At 35.8% G+C, this 22,703-nt stretch overlaps 1 protein-coding gene across 1 annotated transcript in view; it reads right to left on the bottom strand.

Annotated features, from left to right (window-relative positions):
• The window catches only part of USP32 (ubiquitin specific peptidase 32), a gene marked incomplete at its 5' end in the record, with an annotated part of 44,142 nt that extends 21,882 nt beyond the window's left edge, over positions 1-22,260 (bottom strand). Inside the window, 10 exons of the mRNA XM_029086433.1 lie at positions 283-475; positions 1,378-1,480; positions 1,598-1,659; positions 4,354-4,437; positions 6,046-6,108; positions 6,488-6,603; positions 7,390-7,497; positions 8,964-9,095; positions 18,793-18,952; positions 22,142-22,260. Coding sequence (XP_028942266.1) covers positions 283-475; positions 1,378-1,480; positions 1,598-1,659; positions 4,354-4,437; positions 6,046-6,108; positions 6,488-6,603; positions 7,390-7,497; positions 8,964-9,095; positions 18,793-18,952; positions 22,142-22,260 — 1,140 coding nt within the window. The remainder of the gene's footprint in view (positions 1-282; positions 476-1,377; positions 1,481-1,597; positions 1,660-4,353; positions 4,438-6,045; positions 6,109-6,487; positions 6,604-7,389; positions 7,498-8,963; positions 9,096-18,792; positions 18,953-22,141) is intronic.
• Positions 22,261-22,703: the final 443 nt, after the last annotated feature.

The raw sequence follows: 22,703 nt of genomic DNA, 5'->3' as shown, positions 1-22,703 counted from the left end.
GGGGGGTGCAAAAAAATCCCCTCAGGAAACAAATTATAGGACCAAAAATATCTTGGAAACAATTCTGGAAAATTATTATAGCATAAAAGATGAATTACTGTTTAAACAAGACTGTTTCTTGTTTATCCACAACAGACTAAAAAATCTCCGACGTCCACACGTAGGCCACTTCTCCAATCTAAACTGTGTTATCTTTTTGCCTGGAGGAATCCATGCAGCGTTTAAGTTTTCTCAAAATGTGTTCCACATTAAACCTCCAAGGAAATAAGATGTTATGCTTACTGCTGCTAGTAGTCTCTGAGGCTTCTGATGCAGTAGAAATATTATCTGAAAACTTTTCTTCTGTTGCACTGAAGTAATTAAGACCTCCCATTTTGTCTTCTCCCTGTTCTGAAGTATTGGCTGCAGCAGCTACGAGTGAATTCTTACCTCCACTCAAGACAGATGAAGGCTCTATCACAACAGGGTTTGCATCCTAGAATTGGTAGGCAAGTAGGAAAGTTAATTATAAGCCAATATCAAAGATGTTCAGCATCAGCCATATCAATCACCAAAATTCACAGCTGTGACCACTTTTGCATATCACAATGAGCTTTAGAGAAAAAAAAGAAACCAAAACAAAAAACAAACCCAAACTTTCTACATCTACTAATGCAAAATCTGCAGAAATGGCCAAAGTTGTTAAACCAATTGAATAAAACTCTTCTACACAATGTAACAATTGTGAAATACAGGAATTATTTGCTCCATCTAGATACATAAAAAGACAACCATTTAGACAGCTATAATTACAGACTGTAAGTATCAGAAGATTTGTCCTTGTTGAATTTCACATGGTTAAATGAGAACAGCAAGCACAAGAATAAAACCTACATTCTTTCCTCAAATCTGCAACATTTTAGTCTTCCCTAACTTTGTTTTGAAACAGTTATTTTATTTCCCTTGGAGAAACAGCATTGATTTTAGTCTTCCCTAACTTTGTTTTGAAACAAAGTTATTTCCCTTGGAGAAGCAGCATTTCAAAGGCAACCTGGCTCACACTTAGGCAAGACAAAGGTAGGGAAAAAATTTGCATCCCCCTAGAACCATAACTTGTCTGCCCAGTACAGACAGCATGTAAAAAGAATCCTACCCCATTTAGAGCACCAATCACAACAAGAAATGACAATAAATGAGAAAACAGAAGAAAAAGGGAATTAACTGAGCCTCAGAGAGGAAAACAGAAAATCCATTCAATGAACATCACAGTAACAACAGTGGAAAAGGGGATATTTCTGGGTTATGTTCTCCAGTCATTTGCTCCCTACTCTTTTCTCATCAACACATTCAAAAACACAAAGAAATCACTTATTCAGTATACAATATTATTATACTTACATATTTGACATATTCTTTCCACTGGTGCCACCATGGCATTGCAATAAGAAACCAGTTGTGCCCTGGCTGAAGTCCATACCTGCTTTCTCTTTCTAACCATCCTCTGCACATAAAGAATGAACAACATGAAGTATTAGTGGAAACAGGGAAATTACAGTCCTTTTGAAAATATTAAAAGTTGGTTCTGAAACCTGTTTAAGGTTCTGAGCAAAACACGTACCTAATAATCTGTCCCTCCTCTTCTGGAGTGGCAGGTCGTAGCCCCAAAACTATATGACACACCTGGAAAAAGAAAGTGATCCTTACTAAAGAACTACACCACTCTGAAACAAGCATTAGGTCAACAAAAGAGAAGAACAACTCTAATGGGACTTTTCAGAAAATTCTTTTTAATTAGGTAGCAAAACTATCTAAAATTGAACAAATCACTAAAGAAGTATTTTGAGCTTTGAGATTCAGAACTTGTTCCCGCTTTTAAGACAAAAATACCAATAATGTCAAACACCCCAAGTCAAATTAAGGTGAAAAGAAAATTAATTTTCATTATTTTCATGTCTAAAGCACATGTTATGAAAGATCACAGTAGCTGACATGGATCAGATATACAAAAAATTAAGATGCCTTCATGTACTGGAGAGAGGGAATGAGGAATTGGGAGAATGCAAGCTGCTAGAAGAGGGTAAAAAAAATGAAACAAAATGGAAAGGGGAAAATGGGGAGAAGTGGTTATATAAAGGATTGAAAGGAAAATGAACACATGAAGAGACTGAGGGAGAAGTTTAAAGTAGTTCAACCAACCAGTCACCACCAAAAATGCTCTCTGATGCCTTTTTAAAAAAAACAAACAAACAAACAAAAAAAACCCACAAAAGAAAACAAAACAAAACACCAGAAGAAAAAGGCACCATCCTCTAAATGGCTACTTGATTTGGGTGGGGTTTTATTCTGAGTACAAGACAGCAGTCCCAGCTGGCTAATATTTCACTCCTCTCTTCCCAGGAAATCCATCCTGGCCTTGGCTGCAGTGACGTGTCTCTGGCTGGTTTCTCCCAGCAGCTCCCCAGCCACAGGGCATGCGGCAGGAGGATGAGCGGAGGGGAGCAGGCTCTGCAGGAGTCTTTGTTTCCCACTGCAGGGAGGAGGTTCTGCTGTCTTGTCTCCCAGACGGTTTTCAAATTGGTTGCTACTCATAACATGATTTATGGTCTTTTCCTTATGTCTCTTTTGAGGCTATCAATTTGCATCTCAGCTGGAGATTTCTAATGACTGGTGATATATCTTATTTAAATTTATATTACAGGGTGAGAGACCATTTCACATTCTGAATAAAACAAAGGCCATTAGCTGCTCGGAAGCAACAGATTTTCCAGCACACACAACACAGCTGGCTCTGATGTTTCTTTTTACACTCATATAACACTGTGCTAGTATCTGATTCTTCATATGAACTAACTCTGCTCCAAACAAACCAAATTGTTGACAAGCTTTCCAAGGGACTCTGCTCAGACTACTTAGCTTTTCTGCCTGTAGATGAGACACACAAGCTCATGACAGTTCAGATAAATGCCCAGACAAATCAATGTCAGACTCTGCCCTCTGCAAGCGTGCTGTGGAGCCTGCAGCATGAGATGAGGGTGACTCATATCATAAAGTTATCAGAGGAAATAAAAATAAAAATCTAAAATGAAACTGTAACAACTCTGTCAGGAGAAAAAATAATAGTGTAAATAAGACCAACGAGCAATGTGTAACAATGGCGATGTGTAATCATCATTAAGACAAATTTATTAACATGTTCATTCGTTCTACTTCTGTATTGCATAGATATTTCTTAGTTCACCAATATTAAGTTTGATATTATATTTCATGTTGGACAGTCCAAAGATAAAGAGGTTGCAATGTAAGCAAGATGTGATGCAATTACAGACAAGAAGAGTTTGCAGAACTTTCTGATTTTATTTGTTTCGGCTGTGGTGTAGCTGATGGCTTTAGAATAGTCTCACTTGGTCACCCTGAAGTACTTGGAGAAGTATAGCTCAAAATACAGTTTATAAAGTAGTCTAGAGTCATAAACAGGAGAATCAGTAGTATGCTATTCAGTTAGCTTCTTGCAACAATTATTTATTTAAAAAAAAACAAACAAACACACAGCTTCTCTCTCACAAGATATTTTTCTGTTACAATCTGACCTTATAACTGATTAAGCTTCACTTCTCTGGGGAGAACAGAGCCCACTGGTTCTCCTCAGACCTCCCTGGAAGAACCAAGACTGTCATATGGGGCTGGAGGTGAAATTAGGGGCAAATCTTCAAGGCTCCATTAGGTTTATTATTATTATTTAAACTCAAAGTATCAGCCTCTATGGAAAACGGCTAAGGAACAAACTGCAGTGAATGGAAATACTCTTAGGGGCTTATTTTCTGCACAAAGTGAGCCAGCGCTAAAATATAACTGTTTTAAGGATTTATAAAAATCCCATTCAAGCTCAGTTAAAAACAAATTCAGGACACACTTAATCCTCAGCTTCTGCAACACAATAGTGATACGTTATCACAGCTTTCAAGGACTGCTTCATTTAGAAAGCAATGAAAGGTTCCTTACATGGCCTTAACGGAAAATGTAAAGGGAAAGTGGTTGTAAAGATTTAGCAATACCTTTTCTCATTTCCTGTGTCACTTTCTTGGCAAAGATTTGCAAGAACAACTGTTTAAGAACACAGCCTTTTTGTAATGGAAAATATAACTGCTGATACACCTGAAATTTCTTTTCATTTTATAAACAGTACATTACGTTCACTTTAACAGATTATGCTTCAGGCATCTCCATACACTGAAAAGAACAGTAATCAAATAGAAAATCACAACTTATTGCAACAGTAAAACTGCAAGTATGTTGGCACAAACGCTAATGCTGCACTTCGTGGCCATGCAAAAAGCTCATGAGTTAATTACAAGCTTCAATTTCCTCTAAACATACCTGGAAAAGTAGATTTAAAAATTCATTGGCAAGTGCACTCTTCACACTCCATATCTGGTAGTCCTCCAGAGTAAGGTGTCCAAGCTTAGTTGAAGGGAGGAAAAGGAAAGGGGAAGGAAAACCCATGAAACCATTAACCTATTTCTGTTAAAATACTCAAACCATGAAACCAGCAGAAGCAGTATGTGACTAGTCAGGACAATCACTTTGTAGGAAACAAAACAAGACAATCTAAGACTCTGATCATCCAAATAAGCTCTGCACATACAGATATTTGCAGCCCTTCAGAAACCCACCATCTTCTGCAGCTTGGGAAAAACTTTTGGATCACCAAGTCCTTATGATCTTACTTTACAACACAAGTCCTATTCTTAATCACTTGCATAGTTCCAGTAGCTTAACACTGACCAATGTCAGAGAACAACAACTCAGTGATGGGATTGATCTGAAATTTTTTATATTTTAAGATAATTCATAGCCATTTTTACAGCAGTGGCAGTTACTCCACCTCTTCTGACAGAACATTTTCTCCAGAGTTCATACAGGTCACAGCTAACATAGGAAAAGAGGTTAAGTAATTTATGTAATTACTGCACCATCAGATCTTTCCAGTACTACATTCATGATGCAACTATGAAAGATATTCTGATGACTTAATCTTCTTTTTTAACTCTTTGTGGAAATGACACTGCTATATACTTGCTTATAAACAACCTCTTTTTTAAAAAGCAAACAATAATAACTGCAAAGGATAAAAGAAAGAGCTCACTGGAGTTGTACTTTCTACTGCTTTGCTAATGAAAGAATTATAATAAAATATTTGCCCACCACTTTGCTGGAGTACAAGCAGGCAAGATAACTAATTCAAACAAGTAATTAAGCACTTCTAGACATTCTTTACAGTTTTTCTTAAATTATTTATCATTTCCAGACACTATTCTTAATTAGTGAAGCAAAGGATGAAATAATGGAAAGAACTTCCCCTATATTGTTTGCAGACAATAGTGCCTGTCTTGAAGAAGCAAGAACGTAAGTAGAGATTTACACACAGCTAATCATAAAGCACAATATAAACTACTAAGACTTTTTAGTGTGTGTCATGACATTCATGAAAGATGTCTCCATAGTTTAATGGATACTTAGTTCTGAAATAATATCATCACATATAGTTCACTGGTTGTATATAATATTATTGCAAAGTACTTTGATAATCATAATGAATAAGTTACTATTGAAGTAATACAGTTCTGTTCCAGTATAGGAGGATAACGTGTCTTTACATAGCATAAAATATAAGACACACTAACATACTACCTCTTTTTCATAAGATCATTTTTAACATGAATCAAAAGAACAGTCTCTCCAGAACAGAAGTCAAGCATCAGATTTAAAACTGGTATTAATTATGCATAGCAAAGCCTTGCAAGCAGTATACACTTCAAATTCATTTCATCTGGTTATGTATTTTTGGTTTAGTTTCATATATAAAAATGGTTTATAAGATTCAAATATGTTCTTTCTCTCACAGAACAATGTGGAAAATTTTAACGGAAAACTGACATTTCTTGAGAGAGATTCTTCTACTGACACTTCTCTGCTTTAAAGAAAGTGTAAGATTTTACTTTATTTCTTATAAAGAAATTGAAGATACTGTGGTATGGAAATGACAAGGGAAAAGCAGCAAATTCCTACCTTTGTGGTATCATGCATATTCAAAATATCTTCTACAAGTTCAGATAAATCCATGTCCAATTCCTTAACAAACAAAAGCATTAGAAAACAGAGTTAAATTCTCACAGCACTCTCTGAAGCTGCATGTGTTCAGAACAGAAATATAACTGTAAGAAATGTTGATGATACCTCTATGTAATTCACAACCAAGTGCTTCCAGACAGTTGTATTAAGGTCTCTTTACATGAAACAGCACACATTACAGTCAAATCATAATGCTTTGGTTAACGGCAGGTCAGGGTTACCCAAGGTAAGTTACATCCAGTTATCAATACTCCTCAGCTAAGGTAGCTCAAGGAAGCCTGTCTTTCACTGAAATCATGTTCAAACAACATTCACATTCCTACTTTTGAATGATGACTTTAAGAAACAAAAGCAAATGAATAAAATAAAAGTAACTTACAGGAATTTTATCAGTACGGTTATCTTTCCAGACCTCTAGAAGTGCAACCACCATGTCTTTAAGTTCAGTGCGAGACAACACACCATCCCGGTCAATGTCAAAAACCTTGAAGCAAACTGAGACAAAAGGAAATTACTTTTCTATGTTAAAACGACTCAACAACTATTTTTTTTTTTTTCCTTGCAGAACGTAAGTCTGTCAAGTCACAGGAACATGATTTAGTGCTGACAGTTTTGATGAGGCAGGATGCATGTGTGGTAGTGAGGAAATGGAGCAGCTGTGTTTAATAAACTGAAATCTAGATTCCTGCAATTCTGTGCTGTGTTTTCTGACGTGACATAGCAGGGAACATATGTGCATCCAGAAATTTCCAGTGAATGATAGCTTTGAAGTTGCAGCAATATGGCTTTGAAAAAGTATGGAACAAAGGTTATTTCAAAACACAAGAACCTTGCAAGGAGCCAGCTGAAAACTGGACAGTAAACAAGCCATAGCATGCTATTTACCACAAGACAAACCAAAAGGACATTCATTTTATATTATATATAACGAATAGGTAAGTGCTTGCACTTTCTATATTGAGATACACACTTCTGTATCATAATGCAGAACACTGCAAAATAACTTCTGAAATATATTTTTTTTTCCCCAAACAGGCTGATAATTTATATGAACTTATGGATAAGTTATAAAACATACATAATTAGGTTTAATCATCCTTTATAAAAGGAGACATTTATATTTAAAATTCCTTTAATTTTTTAACTTCTAAAGTCTGCCACCTTTCACAGACACACACTTGTTCAGTAGAAAAAAATTCTAGAAAGGTGGAAACAACGAAACTTCATTGCTCAAACTGAAAAACTTCTCTAAAATTAATAGTTAACATTTTGCATACTTACACTTCTGTCTTTCTGCCAAGGGTCCCCTGCAACATGCTGAGAGCCCACAGGAAATTTCTTTGAAATCTATGTGATTGTCTCGGTTTTCATCAAAAGCATTAAACAAACCTGCAAACCACAAAAACATCTCCTGTTACAGCATCTGGCTGAAAGAGCTGACAATCATACCCATGAAGGGTTCATGGTTAATATTTGCAAGGAGAAGTACAAACATTTATAACTAATTCTTACCAAGTGTAAAAAAGATAATTAAGCACTACTAAGAGCATTTTAAAGGTGAATTGGATCACTTGTAGCTAGACAAAGCTGGGGTGGAGCGAAGAGGGAATCAAGAATTCTGAAGAGTAGCCTTATTCTCACGCCTCCCCTGTAATGACTGATTTCTAGAGCGTACAGCTGAACCAGTATGGTCAGGACAAGCAGTTTCACAAAAGCCAGAGGACCAAAATAGTAAAGGTACTCAAATGCCAAATGCTTTGGCTTTTCCAAAGCGCCTGATAGAAACTCCTACGAAAATCACTGAATGCCACTGCAAATTTGGCCCCGAGTGATTTAGGAGTTTTAGTTACCAGCCTTCAAGGGAATTAAGAGTTCTATTTATTCAACACATTTTATTTTTTTTAGTCACAATGACTTACTTGCACTTTCCACAGGAGACATATAGAATGACCAGAAACCATTCAAGTTTCCCCATAGCAGCTGTGTAAATTTATATCACTAACTAGATAAAACACTTCCAAGCAAAAGGATATGGAGATATATCCCTATTGAATTTAACCTAAATTGTGATGCTTTAACAGCTTGCATCCACTGCAAATGAATTTCCCATTTTCTACTTACTCCTGCCACTTGTCAGTAAAGCTGGCCATTTGGTGATAAGAAATTGTCACTCTAGGACTGCAGACAAAACCAGCCCGTAAGTAGAATGCTACTTAATGTCCTTATGTGGTACAGTAAATGGCAATTACTCAATTGCAACCTCCAGTTCTTAGCAGAGTGGCTTCAACTTGAAAGACCAGCTTGGTTATTAATACATCTGCATTGCAACATACGAATCTCCTGACCAAGTCTTGTGAACAAAATCTTCCTTAACACTATTAGGGAAGACTGTTTCACTGACCGCATGATACAACCTCTCACTTGCATGTTGAATTATCATTTAATAGATGAAACTCACACCTGTCAGTTTAAAAACAATCTTCTACTTTGTCTCATTCAGGGACAGCAGTATATTTTGTCATTACAGAATCTTAAGGAACTCAATAAAAAATTTTAAGCAACTAGAGGACAAGTTATAGATAAAGTCTGACATATTTCCTGACAACTAACAAGGGTGCAACAAGCAGAAGAATCGCTTCCTTCGTCATTCCAGATTTACCAATAAACAGAGATTTCCCAGGCGTCTTTTCTCATTTTCAAACATTCAGAACTCAGTAGAATGAATCTCTGTAATTTAAAATACATTTTAAAATGGGTCCACTTTTAAAGGCATAAAATTTGTATGTCAGTAGATCATCAGGTACTGAATGCCACAGCAACATCACATCCTTGTATGTGTGATCAAAGTTCCATACCTTCACTCAGAGATGGGTGAATAGGAGGGGAAACTAAGGGGGCAAATGTTTCTAAATCAAAACGTCCAGTTCTTGATTGAGCTTTTAGCAGCCAGTATCGTTTTTCGAGATCGATGATGTCGGATTCTTCCACTGTATAATCAACAAAAATAAAATAACTTTTTGGTAATATCTAGACTATGTTAGAATTCAGCACCAAATAAAAATGCAGCATTATTTTGTCACAAAGAGAAATTAAGTTAATTTTTTTATGACTGACTCCTGCATATAAAAATTAAAAATACTAGCACTAGAGAAATAAAGGTCCAATTTTACCTTCTTTTTCTACAAACTCATCTTACTTATTCACCATCTATGAGTTCAACATCAATAACACATCATCACAAGTGTTTAGAAATACAAAAATGATCTTTTCTCACTGCTAAAGGCTCCAGCAATCTCTTCATTTTCACATATTTCTTCTTGATGAATTGAACAGGTAGATTATATGTGCAATATCTTATTTTCCCAATGTATCCAGTACTTAAATCCTCTACAAGGATGTGAAGTAGCATTAAAAAAACAACTCAGAACTTTTATTAAAAAAAAAAAATTTTTTTACTTGTCTGCTCTTGAGAAATTCCTATTTAAAATTTTTAGCTAAGTTTTAATGTGACATTTAAACACTGTATCACAGCGTTAGTTTTTTACAAATATAAAATAGTTTGTTTCACTTTATTTTTTGTATTATAGATGCACTTAAAAACACAGTCAACACTGGGGAGTGATTATACAAACCTAGAAGACACTCTACATGGAAGAACTTACAAGGTAATTGAAAGAAGGGGGAAAAAAATCAAAACCCCCAAATCAACAATGACTAAAACAAGGTGCTAGGCAAAGCTAAATAAAAACAGTCACAGGAAGAACTTGTGTTTTCTTCCAAAACTTTATACACAAATGCCAGTCTCCTTACATTTTATCCTTGAACTTAAATATATATATAAAAGAAAATATTAAGTTCCTTCTCAACGACACTTCTAACCTTTTTACATATGCAAGTATGACACAACACTGCTTTAGGTCAGTGCAAATTAATTGGTTCTCAAATAGATACGGAATGACAAAGTTGTCTATTTTAAGAACAACTACATGTGATCCCATTCCCAGATGGTTCTGAGTCTTTAAATCCATGCAAGCTTTCTAATAGGTTTAACTTGAGCTATTTGGCCTGGTTTAGTCTACAGAAACAATAATAATCCTTTAAGACTTAAGAACAGAAGAGACCCCAAAAGAGTTATACATCAAATTGAAATTTTATTGATTTCTTTTCCTATTTCCCTCATGAGGAGCAGAAATTTAATCAGAATAGTAACTTAGGTAACATACAATAAGCATGAAGTAGTTGTAACTACCCAGCAGGAACATCGTATGGTGCATCAAAAACTACACAGTATCTCACCCTCAGCAGAAGGAAGTCTGGAAAAATTTTAACAAAAGATTAATAACTGAAGTAGAGTTGGAGGAGTGGAAGGGGTTTGCATCTTCCTGTGAAGTATTTTTAGACAGTCTAACTAGAAAAGTAACATCAGTGAAAACACGTCCTCCTTTTCCTCTATACATTCAGAACAATCACTAGACAGTCTATCTACCAGAACACCCACACCAAAGCTGCAGGGACATCTTCAACCAGATCAGCCTGACAGTGGATGCTTCCAGGGATGGGGCTTCTACCACCTCTCTGGGCAACCTGGGCCAGGGTTTCACCACCCTCATCATAAAAAATGTCTTCCCTACATCTAGTCTGAATCTTCCCTCTTTTAGTTTAAAACCAAAATCCCTTGTCCTATCGCTACAGGCCCTGTTAAAAAGTCTGTCCCCAAGACATAAGGAAGCAGGAATCTGAACATATACAGGAATGTTATTCTACTGGAAATCAAGAGAAGTAGAGTGGTTATTTCTCTGAAGATCAGCATAGAGAAATATCATAGGTGCTTAGGACTGCCACAGATCTCAGTAGCTTCATGATCCTAAGTAGAGCAGTCAAGTGATGTAAAACTGCATCCAGTATGTTCCAAGAAATACAGCGATGTCTTGATGATTTAACAACACACTTGCCTCAGTAGCTTCATGATCCTAAGTAGAGCAGTCGAGTGATGTAGAACTGCATCCGGTATGTTCCAAGAAATACAGGGATGTCTTGATGATATTAACAACACACTTGCTCCACAACAATCAGCATACCAACAGATGAGAGAAAATCTACCAAATAAAATACACTTTCCCTCAATCTTTTTGCCTCTACAGGTATCAGGGTACTACAGTCCTGGTAAGAAAGAGCTTGCAAGACAGGACATTAGAACTAGAGTATCAGCATTCTGCAGGAAATACAAGAAAAAGTATATTCATGGAGTTTCAGCAACAGAAATAAAAAGTGAAATAACAAATGAAAGGTAAAAGCCACTTCAGGAGACAGAACCTTAAGCACACAAAGAGAATCACAGTACTATTATACTACACAACTGCATATAAAGGGCAAGTTTGTACTGTCATATAGAAGAACTGCACATACACATTCTTGCTCTCATCAGCAAATACAAAAGCATTATGTTAACTCTCAAGTATGAGCATGTAAATCACTTTGTTTCCTTGTCATCTACCTTTGTGACTAGGAAGAATAATAAACGTGTTAGTGGCACTTCATTCTGGAAATGATGCAACACTAAGAATATTCAAACACGTAAGGAAGCTCACGACGTCTCTACTGAAGGGTAGATCTGCAGAAACCTGCTTTCTCTGGCAGGTGCATTATTTACTTTTAGTAACTAAGAACTGAAAGATTGTTTTATTTTACACAGAACCTTTCTGTGTGTATATATATATCTCTATAGTATATATCTATAGTTGTACTCCCTTTTTTAAATTGTACTTTACAGATAGTTTCTACAGTGCTGACTTTATTGCTTCACCATTTTAATCTCAGAAAAGAAAGGGTATCAGAAAGCATCTGATCTGCATTTCTGTCAAGCAGTGGTTGAAATTACATGGTCACTTAAAAGACAAAGAATTTTAAAATAATCATCTTCAAAAGAATAGCTGGTAAGTATTAGCATATGAGCCACACTGATATTACAGCCAAGGCAGGTCCAGTGTATTGACTCTCCGCAGAAAAGCCAAGCATTTTAGAAAGTAAAACTGACAAAGTAGTAAATAACATTCTTTGTATTGATAAGACTTACACAACTTAGGTTGAATATGAGTTAAAATGTGACAAAAGAATATTTTTCATTCATAATAACAATGAATTGTAGCCCACAGGAAGTGTGAACCGGGCTTTCATTCAGTAGTTCAAACTTTAAATAACTTATGATTGTTTTAAAAAATATGTATCTTATATATCCAATATAGTCCAAAACATCAGAACAGACTGGCTTTTTAGGCCAAGTATTCATTTTTGTCAATTAAATATATGATACAATTATTTGAGATCACATGGAGATATTATGCACATGTGAAATTTAACCATATACTACCATATGCTCTTTTATGTCTCCCTCATGACTTGTCCATTAAAAATATGATCAATTTTCAGATCTGTAAAATTAGGAATAGTATTTCTTAGTTCAGTTCTCTAAGAATTAGACAAGTATAATCAGAGGAATGATAATGTCAAGTACACCTCAAGCTATAGTCTTCATATTGTAAAGGAAGAACAAGTAAACATTTTCAGCCAAAAAAACCCAACCAAACAAAAAAAACAACCCAAAACATCTATCTAAGGAACTGCAAATCTGCTAAAAACGAGTTAATTTAAAAACAGCTGCCATACTGTGCTTGACAGTCAGGTTGCATGACAGTGATAAACACTAAAAAAAGCATCCTTCATTTTAATGCCCTTTCCATTAAATGTATGTCCTTCTTAAATATTACATAGGTAGCAAGCCATGAACAATCTTCTGTCTTAGAAAAAAAAAATAAAAACATTCTTTCATTTCAGGCACTACTTATTACAATTCTTTATATGACCATAATTAAGTATTTCAATATATTTTAAAACTTTAATTTTCACCCACCTATTGGTACGATCCTCTCTGGTTCACAGCAGTAGAAGCATACCATATTCCCAACATTTTAACTGGAATTTGGGTTTGTTTACCATTATATCCTCCACGCAAAACTCAGTCCCCAGTCACAGAGAGAGCTCTTCATCACGCAACAGCTGAGTCAGAACCAGAGACCGAATGACTGAACACCAAACTATTTCTGACTAAACACGCTCATTTGTCATTTTCAAATTAACACACGGAAGACTCTGGGACCTGGGCAGAGAGAGCTGCTTTGCAAGACAAAATAGCCTGGGAACTAAGAGGATAACAAAGTGGCAAGATGCAGATTAAGTGACACTGAGGCTTTTTCTTATTGGCCTAGTCTGTTTTAATACTTTAATCTTTTTTTCTTTTTTTTTCCTAATTAAAAAACAGACTGTACACAGAGAAGGGAATATTTTAACTTCAACCAAGATCTTTGTGGGTGTCAGACACAACTATTTAGGAATTTATCCAGCAGAATACAGACTATCAATGCCCTAAGATGGGAACCCATACAGAAGAGGTATTAAACTTCCTCTCAGAGCACAAGCGTTCACATATTTGGAAGAAAACAGCACAGAATGAAATATGCTCTTAAAGGCACCTTTAATAAATCCAAAATCCTCACTACTGTCTTCTAGTGGCCTTCCATACATCATTAAGAGATGGTGTCTCAAGAGCGGGTACCACAACTGAAGTGGGCAAGCTACAGAACATGTATTAAACATCCAGACAGCCTTTCAATGTGAGCAAAGTTAAATTATTTCACTTGCCTTTTACAGACTCACATCTTCACCTGACCATAAAGCCCTACAGGTTTATAAACCCATCTCTGACAAAAGAAGTTACTTCCACAACATTCAGTTTCAATTTTATACTGTTTCAAAAACTTGCTCTTCCATTTCAACCATGCTGTCTGGTTATCCAGGGCTTCTCTCATTTATTATGTTAAATTAGCAATAACTGTAGGTTCTAAAATATAATTATTATGCTGATTACACATTGTCATTCTGCGTCTCCATATGTAAGCTGTCAGGAAAGGCAGGAGCATTTTGATGAATTTTTCTGAAGACAGAAGAGAGTCTCTTCAATTCAAAGGAGAATTAGGATGCTATTTAGTAAGAACTCAGTGACACAAGAACCAGATTACTAAGAAGTACAAATTACTTGGTCTGTCAGTTTGAAAACAGTAACCCCTCTGATAAATGGGAGTATTCTCCTCACAGGAAAGGACTGAAAACCTAAGTATATAAGCCCAACACATGACATTGAGACATATCAAAATGCCAGAGTCATAAATAAGGCAACCACCACCTAGGTACGGCAGCAGAAGTTATTTCCAGCCAAAGGAAGGAAACCAGTGAGGTCTCTCCTGGAGTCAGTATGACAGCAATGTGTCACCCAAGTCTGAGATGGAACAGGGGATGGAGGCGCCTGGTCTGAAACAGACCTGAACTGAGCTCATTTCACTTTGACAAGAAAGTCAAGAAGAAACAAGAGTCACATTTATACTGAACGGTAAAAAGGAAGGAGAGCAGAGACTGGCTGAAACCAAGGACAACACTGACAGAAAATAAAGACATTAAAAAAAAAAAGAAAATAAAAGAAAGGTATCCAATCATACTATGAAATTGAGAAAATCCAAACTAAGTTAGTCAGTACTCGGGTATCCCTGACACTGGTTTTTAGGAACAAAGGTCCAAGAGAACCTTAAGTTATTTTGGTAGTTTTCAAATTAAATTACTCATATTTATAATTTAAGTGAAATGGAACAAAATTTGATTAAAAGCAGCAAGTGTGTGCAACTTCCTGTAACTTTAAAATTTCATTTCTAATTATGTGTTGAGAAATATAATTAAAATCATCTGCACACAAAATAAATGTTATTTACAAATGAAAAATTAGAATTCCTTTGTTTCTCTGATAGCTTGCCTCATTAAGCAAATTTAAATGGAGTCACTGATGCTTTGCAATAAAATGGTCGCTGCCTGTTTCTAAATCAATGTTAATAACTTTCCCTATTTTTATCACTGCAATTTTTCATGTCTCTGACATATTATCCAAGATGTTTAGTGGGAAGCAGACAGTGAGAAGAGAAAAGGCATGGTAGGAGGGTCTGAAGCTGGAGCCAGGAGAGGGCGTGCTACGACCCAGCCGGAGCCCAGCAGCCAGGTAAGAAATTCATAATCGCAGTACAAAGTTTCACAGATTAGTTTTTATTTTACAGAAGAAAAAATTTTAAAACCTTTCACTCTTTCACTGTATTCTGCTAGTGTGTTTGCCTAGGTTTACTAAACATTATTTCAGTTACTTGTTCTCCCATTATCCCAGGTAAAAGTATGAAAAAAGCACCTTCATTTAGAAAAAAGAAACTGTCATACCTACCAGCTCTTACTGTTTTACACACTCAGCTGTGTTAAGAACATTTCTGTACTAAATTCATTATTCTTTAGATTGACCCGATTAGACTGCAATTATTAAACTTAAAAAAAACAAAACAGCAAGGACCCAACTATTCACACTTGACTGCAATTACCTCCAAGTGCTCAAGCACTTGCATTTCCCTTACTTTTGCACCTGCTGTCCGAGATTCCTACACTGTCTCAAATCACAAGGGAAATAATCAGCTGCATTGTAAAGTATTTGTCCAGACCTGAGGGAGGCTGCTTAGTTCACCAGCTCATCTTCCTCCTATCTTAAATTCCTGTCAGTTTTTCCGTATCTGGCATTTGAAAGATACTGGGCTGCAGACATCGTAACACAGCACAACTACTTTGTTTTTCTTATTACAACATTTAACTGGAAAATAACACAAATAATACAGTAAAATTTAATTTTATCTAGGGGTCCAACCATAGTTGTCATAAGAACTTTCCAAATTTGGCTAAGTATACTGAGACTGTGGACAGTACATTTTACTGATTCAAAAATACAGGTCAGCTACATAGCTTTCTGGAATATATGCACATGAAGATTCAATAATCACTTCAAACACCCTCAAATATTTTATTTCAGCTTTTTAACCCTAACAATGAAAAACCTACTTTTTCACTCAGTTCTTCTACCTTCATTACACTCAGCCAACAGCTTACAAAAGTAAGCTGTCAGTAAAGAAACAGGGAACACAACCAACTACTAGAAAACACTGAATTTCTCGGTAGTCTGATGCAATATATAGCAACATAAATTTTTTTTGTTTTTTCAGAACTTAAATTTTTCCCCCTGAGAACATAGGTTGTGTTGAAACACCCAGCAGAGACCTAAAACTCTGCAAACATATTTCATGAGGCTTTAAAAATCTGTTAACCTCAACAGAACATGTAGCCATATGAATTAGCACACGTTACAGAGCAACCAAGCATGGATGTTTCTAGAAAAGAAAGAAGACTAAGCACTTCCTTTTGTAATCTGGTTTACAGTATCAGATGCTGCAATACATAGGAGTGTTATGAAATTATTATAAACCAACTTGATCATAGAGAGATTAAAAACAAATACAGGATTATGACATGAACTTCTCATCTTAACATATGAGGAATTAGAGATACAGCTAAGAGGCAGAGTGAGCTGATTTCAGGACTGACATCTTCAACAAAGATGATGGCTACACTGAGGTAGGATCATGGGGTCTGCCATTAAAATTTAAATAGAGAGCAGGACAGTTGCTTCATGAAGGAGTCAGTATATGTAAGAGCAATTAAGCAAAATTTGAGACTGTATAGTTGAAGATGTCAAAGAGGCAACTGGAAGTTGGAGGGGACAACATGCTTTAAACAGAAAACAGACTGTGCTCCCTCAGAAGGCAGGCTCAGGAAAGAGCAGGGACACGTGATTAGTTGATAGGTCCCTGCAATCAAAAAGGCTCAAATATGAAGTGAGGTACTTGAGTCAATTTGATTTGATAGAGATCAATTAAGTAACTGGGATTCTGTTAAGACAAAGGTTGAGAAATTTGAGATGAGAAGATGAAAATATTCTCTCTACAAAATGAAATGAAAAAAAAGTAACTACTACAGTAGCAACAAATATGACATGGAACCACTTGAACAGCTTTTTGCCAAGGATCCCATTTTGTCCTCATTCAATTTTTTCCAATACGCTTCTGTGTTTGGTTTGTGTCTCATCCGGTCTCCTTAATTTTGTTTTTATTTATAGCATTTCAGTCTTGATTTCTCTAATTCCTTGTTTAAAACTGAAAAAATCTCTTAGCCTACAAGCTGAAGAAGAAAGGCTTCCTTCTCGATACAAGAACATAGGTGTGGGTTGGCTAAAGTAGAATATTATGCTCTTCACCCTAAAGACCATTTCTTTCTCGCATCATTTATTTTGCACATATTGCACATCTGAAATAGCTGAGAATACAGTTGAGGGCCTAGCTGCAGATGGTACCAATGACAAGTATATAAAAAACAGAAGAGAGAACATTAAATATGAAATAAAATCTATTAAAACAGTAGTATCTTTTCTTTTTAATTATAAACCTTACTTTTAATACAAATAAACTTTCCACAAAAGGCACAGTAAAAACTGCTCAGAAAAAGTTTCCATTTCAAAGCATGAAAAAAATTGAAGTAAGCTCTGAGGTAACATCCAGAGGCCTGGGGTAAAGCTTCCTTTGAACACGAAGGGCAAAGGATTCTTGACACGGTTGGAGGAATGGCAGATCTCAGTTTGATGCAGCTTATGAGATTTTTTTCCTAGTCTAGAAAATTCAAAGTGTTGGGGTTTTTTTCAGCAAACCTCTTTCTCTACCTTGTCTATTAGACCTCAGAGTACTTAGCGGTCTTCTGTAACCTCAATGTCTACTGCAGTGTCTTATGTAATGCAAATAAATTGCCTGTCTATAAACTTCTAATTCTATTATGCATTTTCATTTCAGGTGGTCAGAACAGAATTTTAATGCTCATATTTAAAACCAAGAGGAAAAAAAAAAAAAAGTAAGTTTATCCAAGTAACCCACCCATAAAGAGATTAAATGCCATGCTGATACCAACAAAGAAAATCAACCAGATTGCTCAAATCACTGACATCTCAATAGCAAACACCTCCTCCTAGGGATACTGAAGTCCCTCAGATGCTCTACAGTAATGTATGCTTACATTATACTTGCACATCAAGCCTTTTGTTTTTACATTTAATTTAAAAAACAGCTGCTCCTTCTTTCACATTAATATAGACATAAGGAAGCATTTGTTCTTCAGAGATTATTCCTAAATGCAAATCCTGAGGAGGCTTCTCTTTAGTTAATTTAGTTTCCTGACTACCTCACATGCCAGGAATATTACTAATTTTACTGCAGAAAGCAAACTGAGAGGTAATACTTATTTTTGAAATTAACATTATTTTCAGAACTGTCTCAACAGTTTTATGATCCACTATATCTGAAAGACCAAATATAAAACCAGTATAAATCTTGAGTCACTTTAGATAAATGTATTTGTCAGAGAAAATATTTTCCTTTTTTTTTTTTTAATTTGCTCAGTAGCACACTTCTACTATAAGAACTGTTGTAATCTCAGTATTGTTATCTCTAAAAAATAATGACCCACAGTGTCCTTGTACATAACAATGTTTTATATGTCACAGCACAAAAAGCAGAGGACAAATTAGCATGGAGAAGAAATTTATCTCGCTGAACAGAACTGCATCTATCTCAGAGTAGAGAGATTTAATGAACAACTACAGCAAAGCAACAGTTTATGTCTGTGAACTCTGAAACAGTTTTAAAAAATGCACATAATAACAAAGCATCATTTACTTACAGTGTGTGACTCCAGCCAGGGTTTGATAGAAGGTAGGGGTATCACTATCATCAGTGAGTGTCACATACACACCTCCAGACAGCAGCCAACGAGAAAACGTGAAAGCATCTTTGTTGTGCAACAGCCAAACCCTGAACTTCTCATAATTTACCTTTTCACCCTGTAAGAAAAATAAGAAAACGTGAGCTGTTTTTCTCTGCTCTCTCAGTAAACAGGAACCATCCAGCTGTATGAACAATTGGGACAATCTCCTATAAAAATAAGTACTAAAATAATTTTTTTCTTTGGAGCCATGCCTGGTTTTCCATTTCATCTGAAACACAGCACTGGGAGGAAAATTAGACTCCTCAGCTCTCTCTGCATTTCAACCACCTACTTGATGTGGCCTTTGGAAAGTCATTTACTCTGAACCTCAGGTTAAAGGGATTAGAAGAAAAATGGTTACTTACAAGTCAAAATAATAGAGGTTATTTTTATGAATTTAAATTTATTATGATAGATAAAAGCTCTTCTGTGCCAAATAACAGGTGCTAGAAAATCATAAACATTCTGTTATATCTGTGCAAGTATACAAACACTTAACAGAGAAAAATTAGATTTGTGAATAACTAGTAGCATGATTAATCACTGCAGCAGCACGTCAATTTTTTGCCTCTATTGACCAAAATCTACTTTGGAGCATACAGGTAAATGACATTTATAGTATCTCCTAACTTAGAGTCTCCTGCTGGATGCCTCATGGAACTGCCTGTTCAGGAATACATAAAAACAATAGATTCACAGAGTTTAAATGCTGGAGAGGCTGTTAAACCATTTAGTTGAATGGTTTCCAAGCTGCGGCCATGAAACTGTAGGGATCAGCAGAGTAATTTGTAAAGGACCTACTAAACTAACTAAAATAAAAGCAAACCTATTATCAGCACAGAAACCCATTCTATGGAGATTCTATCTAATCTCCATGGGAAATAAACAGGGGTCTGCAAAGTAAAAGAGGTTTCAAGTCATTGGTTATTTAAACTTCCCTAATATCACAGATCATTAAATTTCACTGAATTACACCTGTACAGAATCCAACAATTCGCATTTGGCCACGGACTATCTGCAACTGTAGAAAATTGAAAATCCACTATTTCCTTTGCCAGGTTGCTCAAACGGTTAATCATCACCACTGCTAAAACATTTGCTTCCTATTCCAATTGTAATGGATTATTTCAGGTTCCAGATACTCATTCTTTTTATGCCTCTGTTTCTCCAATGAATACATGCAGAAATACCCCAATATTTGCAGGTCCTATCACAGACTTCCACATGGTTATAATTCAAGGAAGTCAAGATGCTAGATTGCCATTCCATCACCAGTTTAATCTGTATATATCCACAGTACTGACTGACAGCATGGTCCTGACCTTCCTCTTACCAACACTGCTTCTGATCCTTTATCCCTTCTCTTTTGTGACCGCAATCACATTAGTGAGGTCATGTGGCAAAACAGATCTAGCTGAAAAATAATCTACAGGATTAGGAGCTCCAGAAAAAGGGCTTACTTCTCAGCCAGATCAGTTTCCCAATCCAGTTCATCAAGGCATCATATAAATACTTGAGCCAGTACAGAGGCAGGAGAAAGAATGACAGTCAGGAAAGGGGTAACAACAACGTGGATTTTGCAGGATTTAACCTATTATGGAACCACTTGTTTAAGCAAAAAAACTTCTACTGCCTAATTAACAGAAGAGAAAAAACACAGTCCACAGTTTGGGTTTTTTTTAAATTTCTTTAACAGTTTGGATCAGAGACAAGATCATTCTCTTACTACCTGTTCCACTCTACTTTCCCTCCAGTGTTTGCACTGCTTTCTGTAAATGCAGCAAGAGCTGTGTCACGTTTCTCTGAGACACTGAACTGTTCCAATTGATTAGAGGAGGGACAAGGAAGAAGAGGGACAGGAAAACAGGATTTGAAGCAAGTGATAATTACAGGTATCGCTGAATTTGTTTCCTCTATTTCAGAAACAAGAGTGAGGAAAACTCATATATTTTAAAGCTTATACTTTTAGATAAGTACATGCAATAATTCTGAAGAACAGAAGTACCTACAAACATCATCCTTGAAAGCATAAAGTCATCCGCCATACGGCAGGAAGGAAGGCCCACAGCAGGAACATTAAACTTTCTCACTCTCCAGCAATGACCTAGTGTGATTAACAGGCCAGTAAATCCTGCTGAGTGGGTTATTACGCTATTTTCATTTTAAAAGAAAAATCAATATACAGCATTTTTTTGAACAGGAAAATGGTATGAAGCCAGATTGATACTTCTCTTCCTGCAAGTCTTCATAAAGTATTTCTGGATTTCTTGGACAGCGTGCAATTAACTTTTAGGGTATAATTCATCACACCATATTGATGGGAAATTATAAATAGGAAATACTGAAGTGGGTCAGCTCCAGAAACTGGACTGCAGTATACCCGTAATTGATTATTCCAGCCAAGAATGAAGTATGCAATCATTGCCTACAAAGCCAACACGATACCACCGCCAGATGATACGAGCCTGCCTTAGTCAATGCCTGTAACCAAACTTAACTTCAGTACAGTACAATAAAATTTAAGGTAATTAAGTCATCTGATATCAACAAAAAAAGCTTCTAGTCAATCAGTTTTTCAGTGGAATGTATAACGATGACTAGATTTTGCTGATCATAGTCCTCTGATAACAAATGCACAAACCTGACAATTCATCAGAGTCCCTAGTGCCAAAGGAGTATCTGAATATTTAAAAGTAACAATAGCCTGGTATAGAGAAGGACTTCAATGAGCTTCATAAAGATTACATCTCTCAAACAAGCTCAAGCATAAATAAATGTTGTAGCTCCTGGCAGGCACAGCGAGACAGAAGTAATACTAGTAAACTATTATTTTTAATCAACCACTGATGGTAAACATTTTTAAATCCAGGATGCAGATTTTCTTTCCCCTCTCAGATCTGTGTTCTAGATTTCTTCCGCTATTGCAATAAAATGTCCACACTAACAAATAAATTTCCACTAGCAATATTAGTATTTAAATCTACTTGATAACATGATTACCCTTGGGAAATGATATCTTTCAGACTAGCACAGTAAGTAAAAGCAGGATGGAGAATGCCTACATTTATATACCAAGCTGCTATTCACATCAATACAAATTACATGTAACATTACAACATAAAAAACTACAAGCTTTTACCTAATTTAAACAAGGTCAATTTGTTCCCATACAGGCACGAGCATGTATATGTCAAAGAAAAACAAAGTATTCGATGTAATTTTCACTTTTCTGTAAATGCAATAGGGTAAAACCTGTATGAAATACCTCAGAGAAACATTTCTTGAGTGACTCTGGGACTTTCCCATCAACCACATGCAGCATCTTCTCCATCTCTTCACGGGCAACATAACTCCCAGATTCATTAGAAAAGAGACTGAAAATGTCTGAGGAAATAGAGATATGTTTAAGCAAATATGGCAGTTACATTTTTCAAATATTAAGTTTACAACTGGCTGAGAATGCCAAAGGCTGTGCAACAACTGAAGGACTCAAAAATCGGGTTGGTTTATTTCCAATATAGCTCAACAAGGTTTAGGTCAAGAAGTATCTCCTCTTTCTTTTACCACTGTCCACTAATCCAAAGGATAATAAATACCATTGAGTCAGATTAACAAGGAAGACAAAACAACAGAAGTCAGTAGGCAGATGCTTTCATTTATTTTGAAAAAATATCAATGGTGTCCTCCTTCATCTGCCCACATACAGTGATCAGCAGTCTTTCTGTAGGATCCAAACATTTACATTCATTATGACTTATCAAATATTTCATTTTGGTGAGTATAGAAAACAAAAGAAAACAAATATAAAATATTATATATTTTATAAT

Source organism: Antrostomus carolinensis, unplaced genomic scaffold (genome assembly GCF_000700745.2).
Source record: "Antrostomus carolinensis isolate BGI_N321 unplaced genomic scaffold, ASM70074v2 scaffold12220, whole genome shotgun sequence".
NCBI lineage: Eukaryota > Metazoa > Chordata > Aves > Caprimulgiformes > Caprimulgidae > Antrostomus > Antrostomus carolinensis.
The sequence above is the reverse complement of the archived record's forward strand: the minus strand, read 5'-3'. Positions and strand labels throughout refer to the sequence as shown.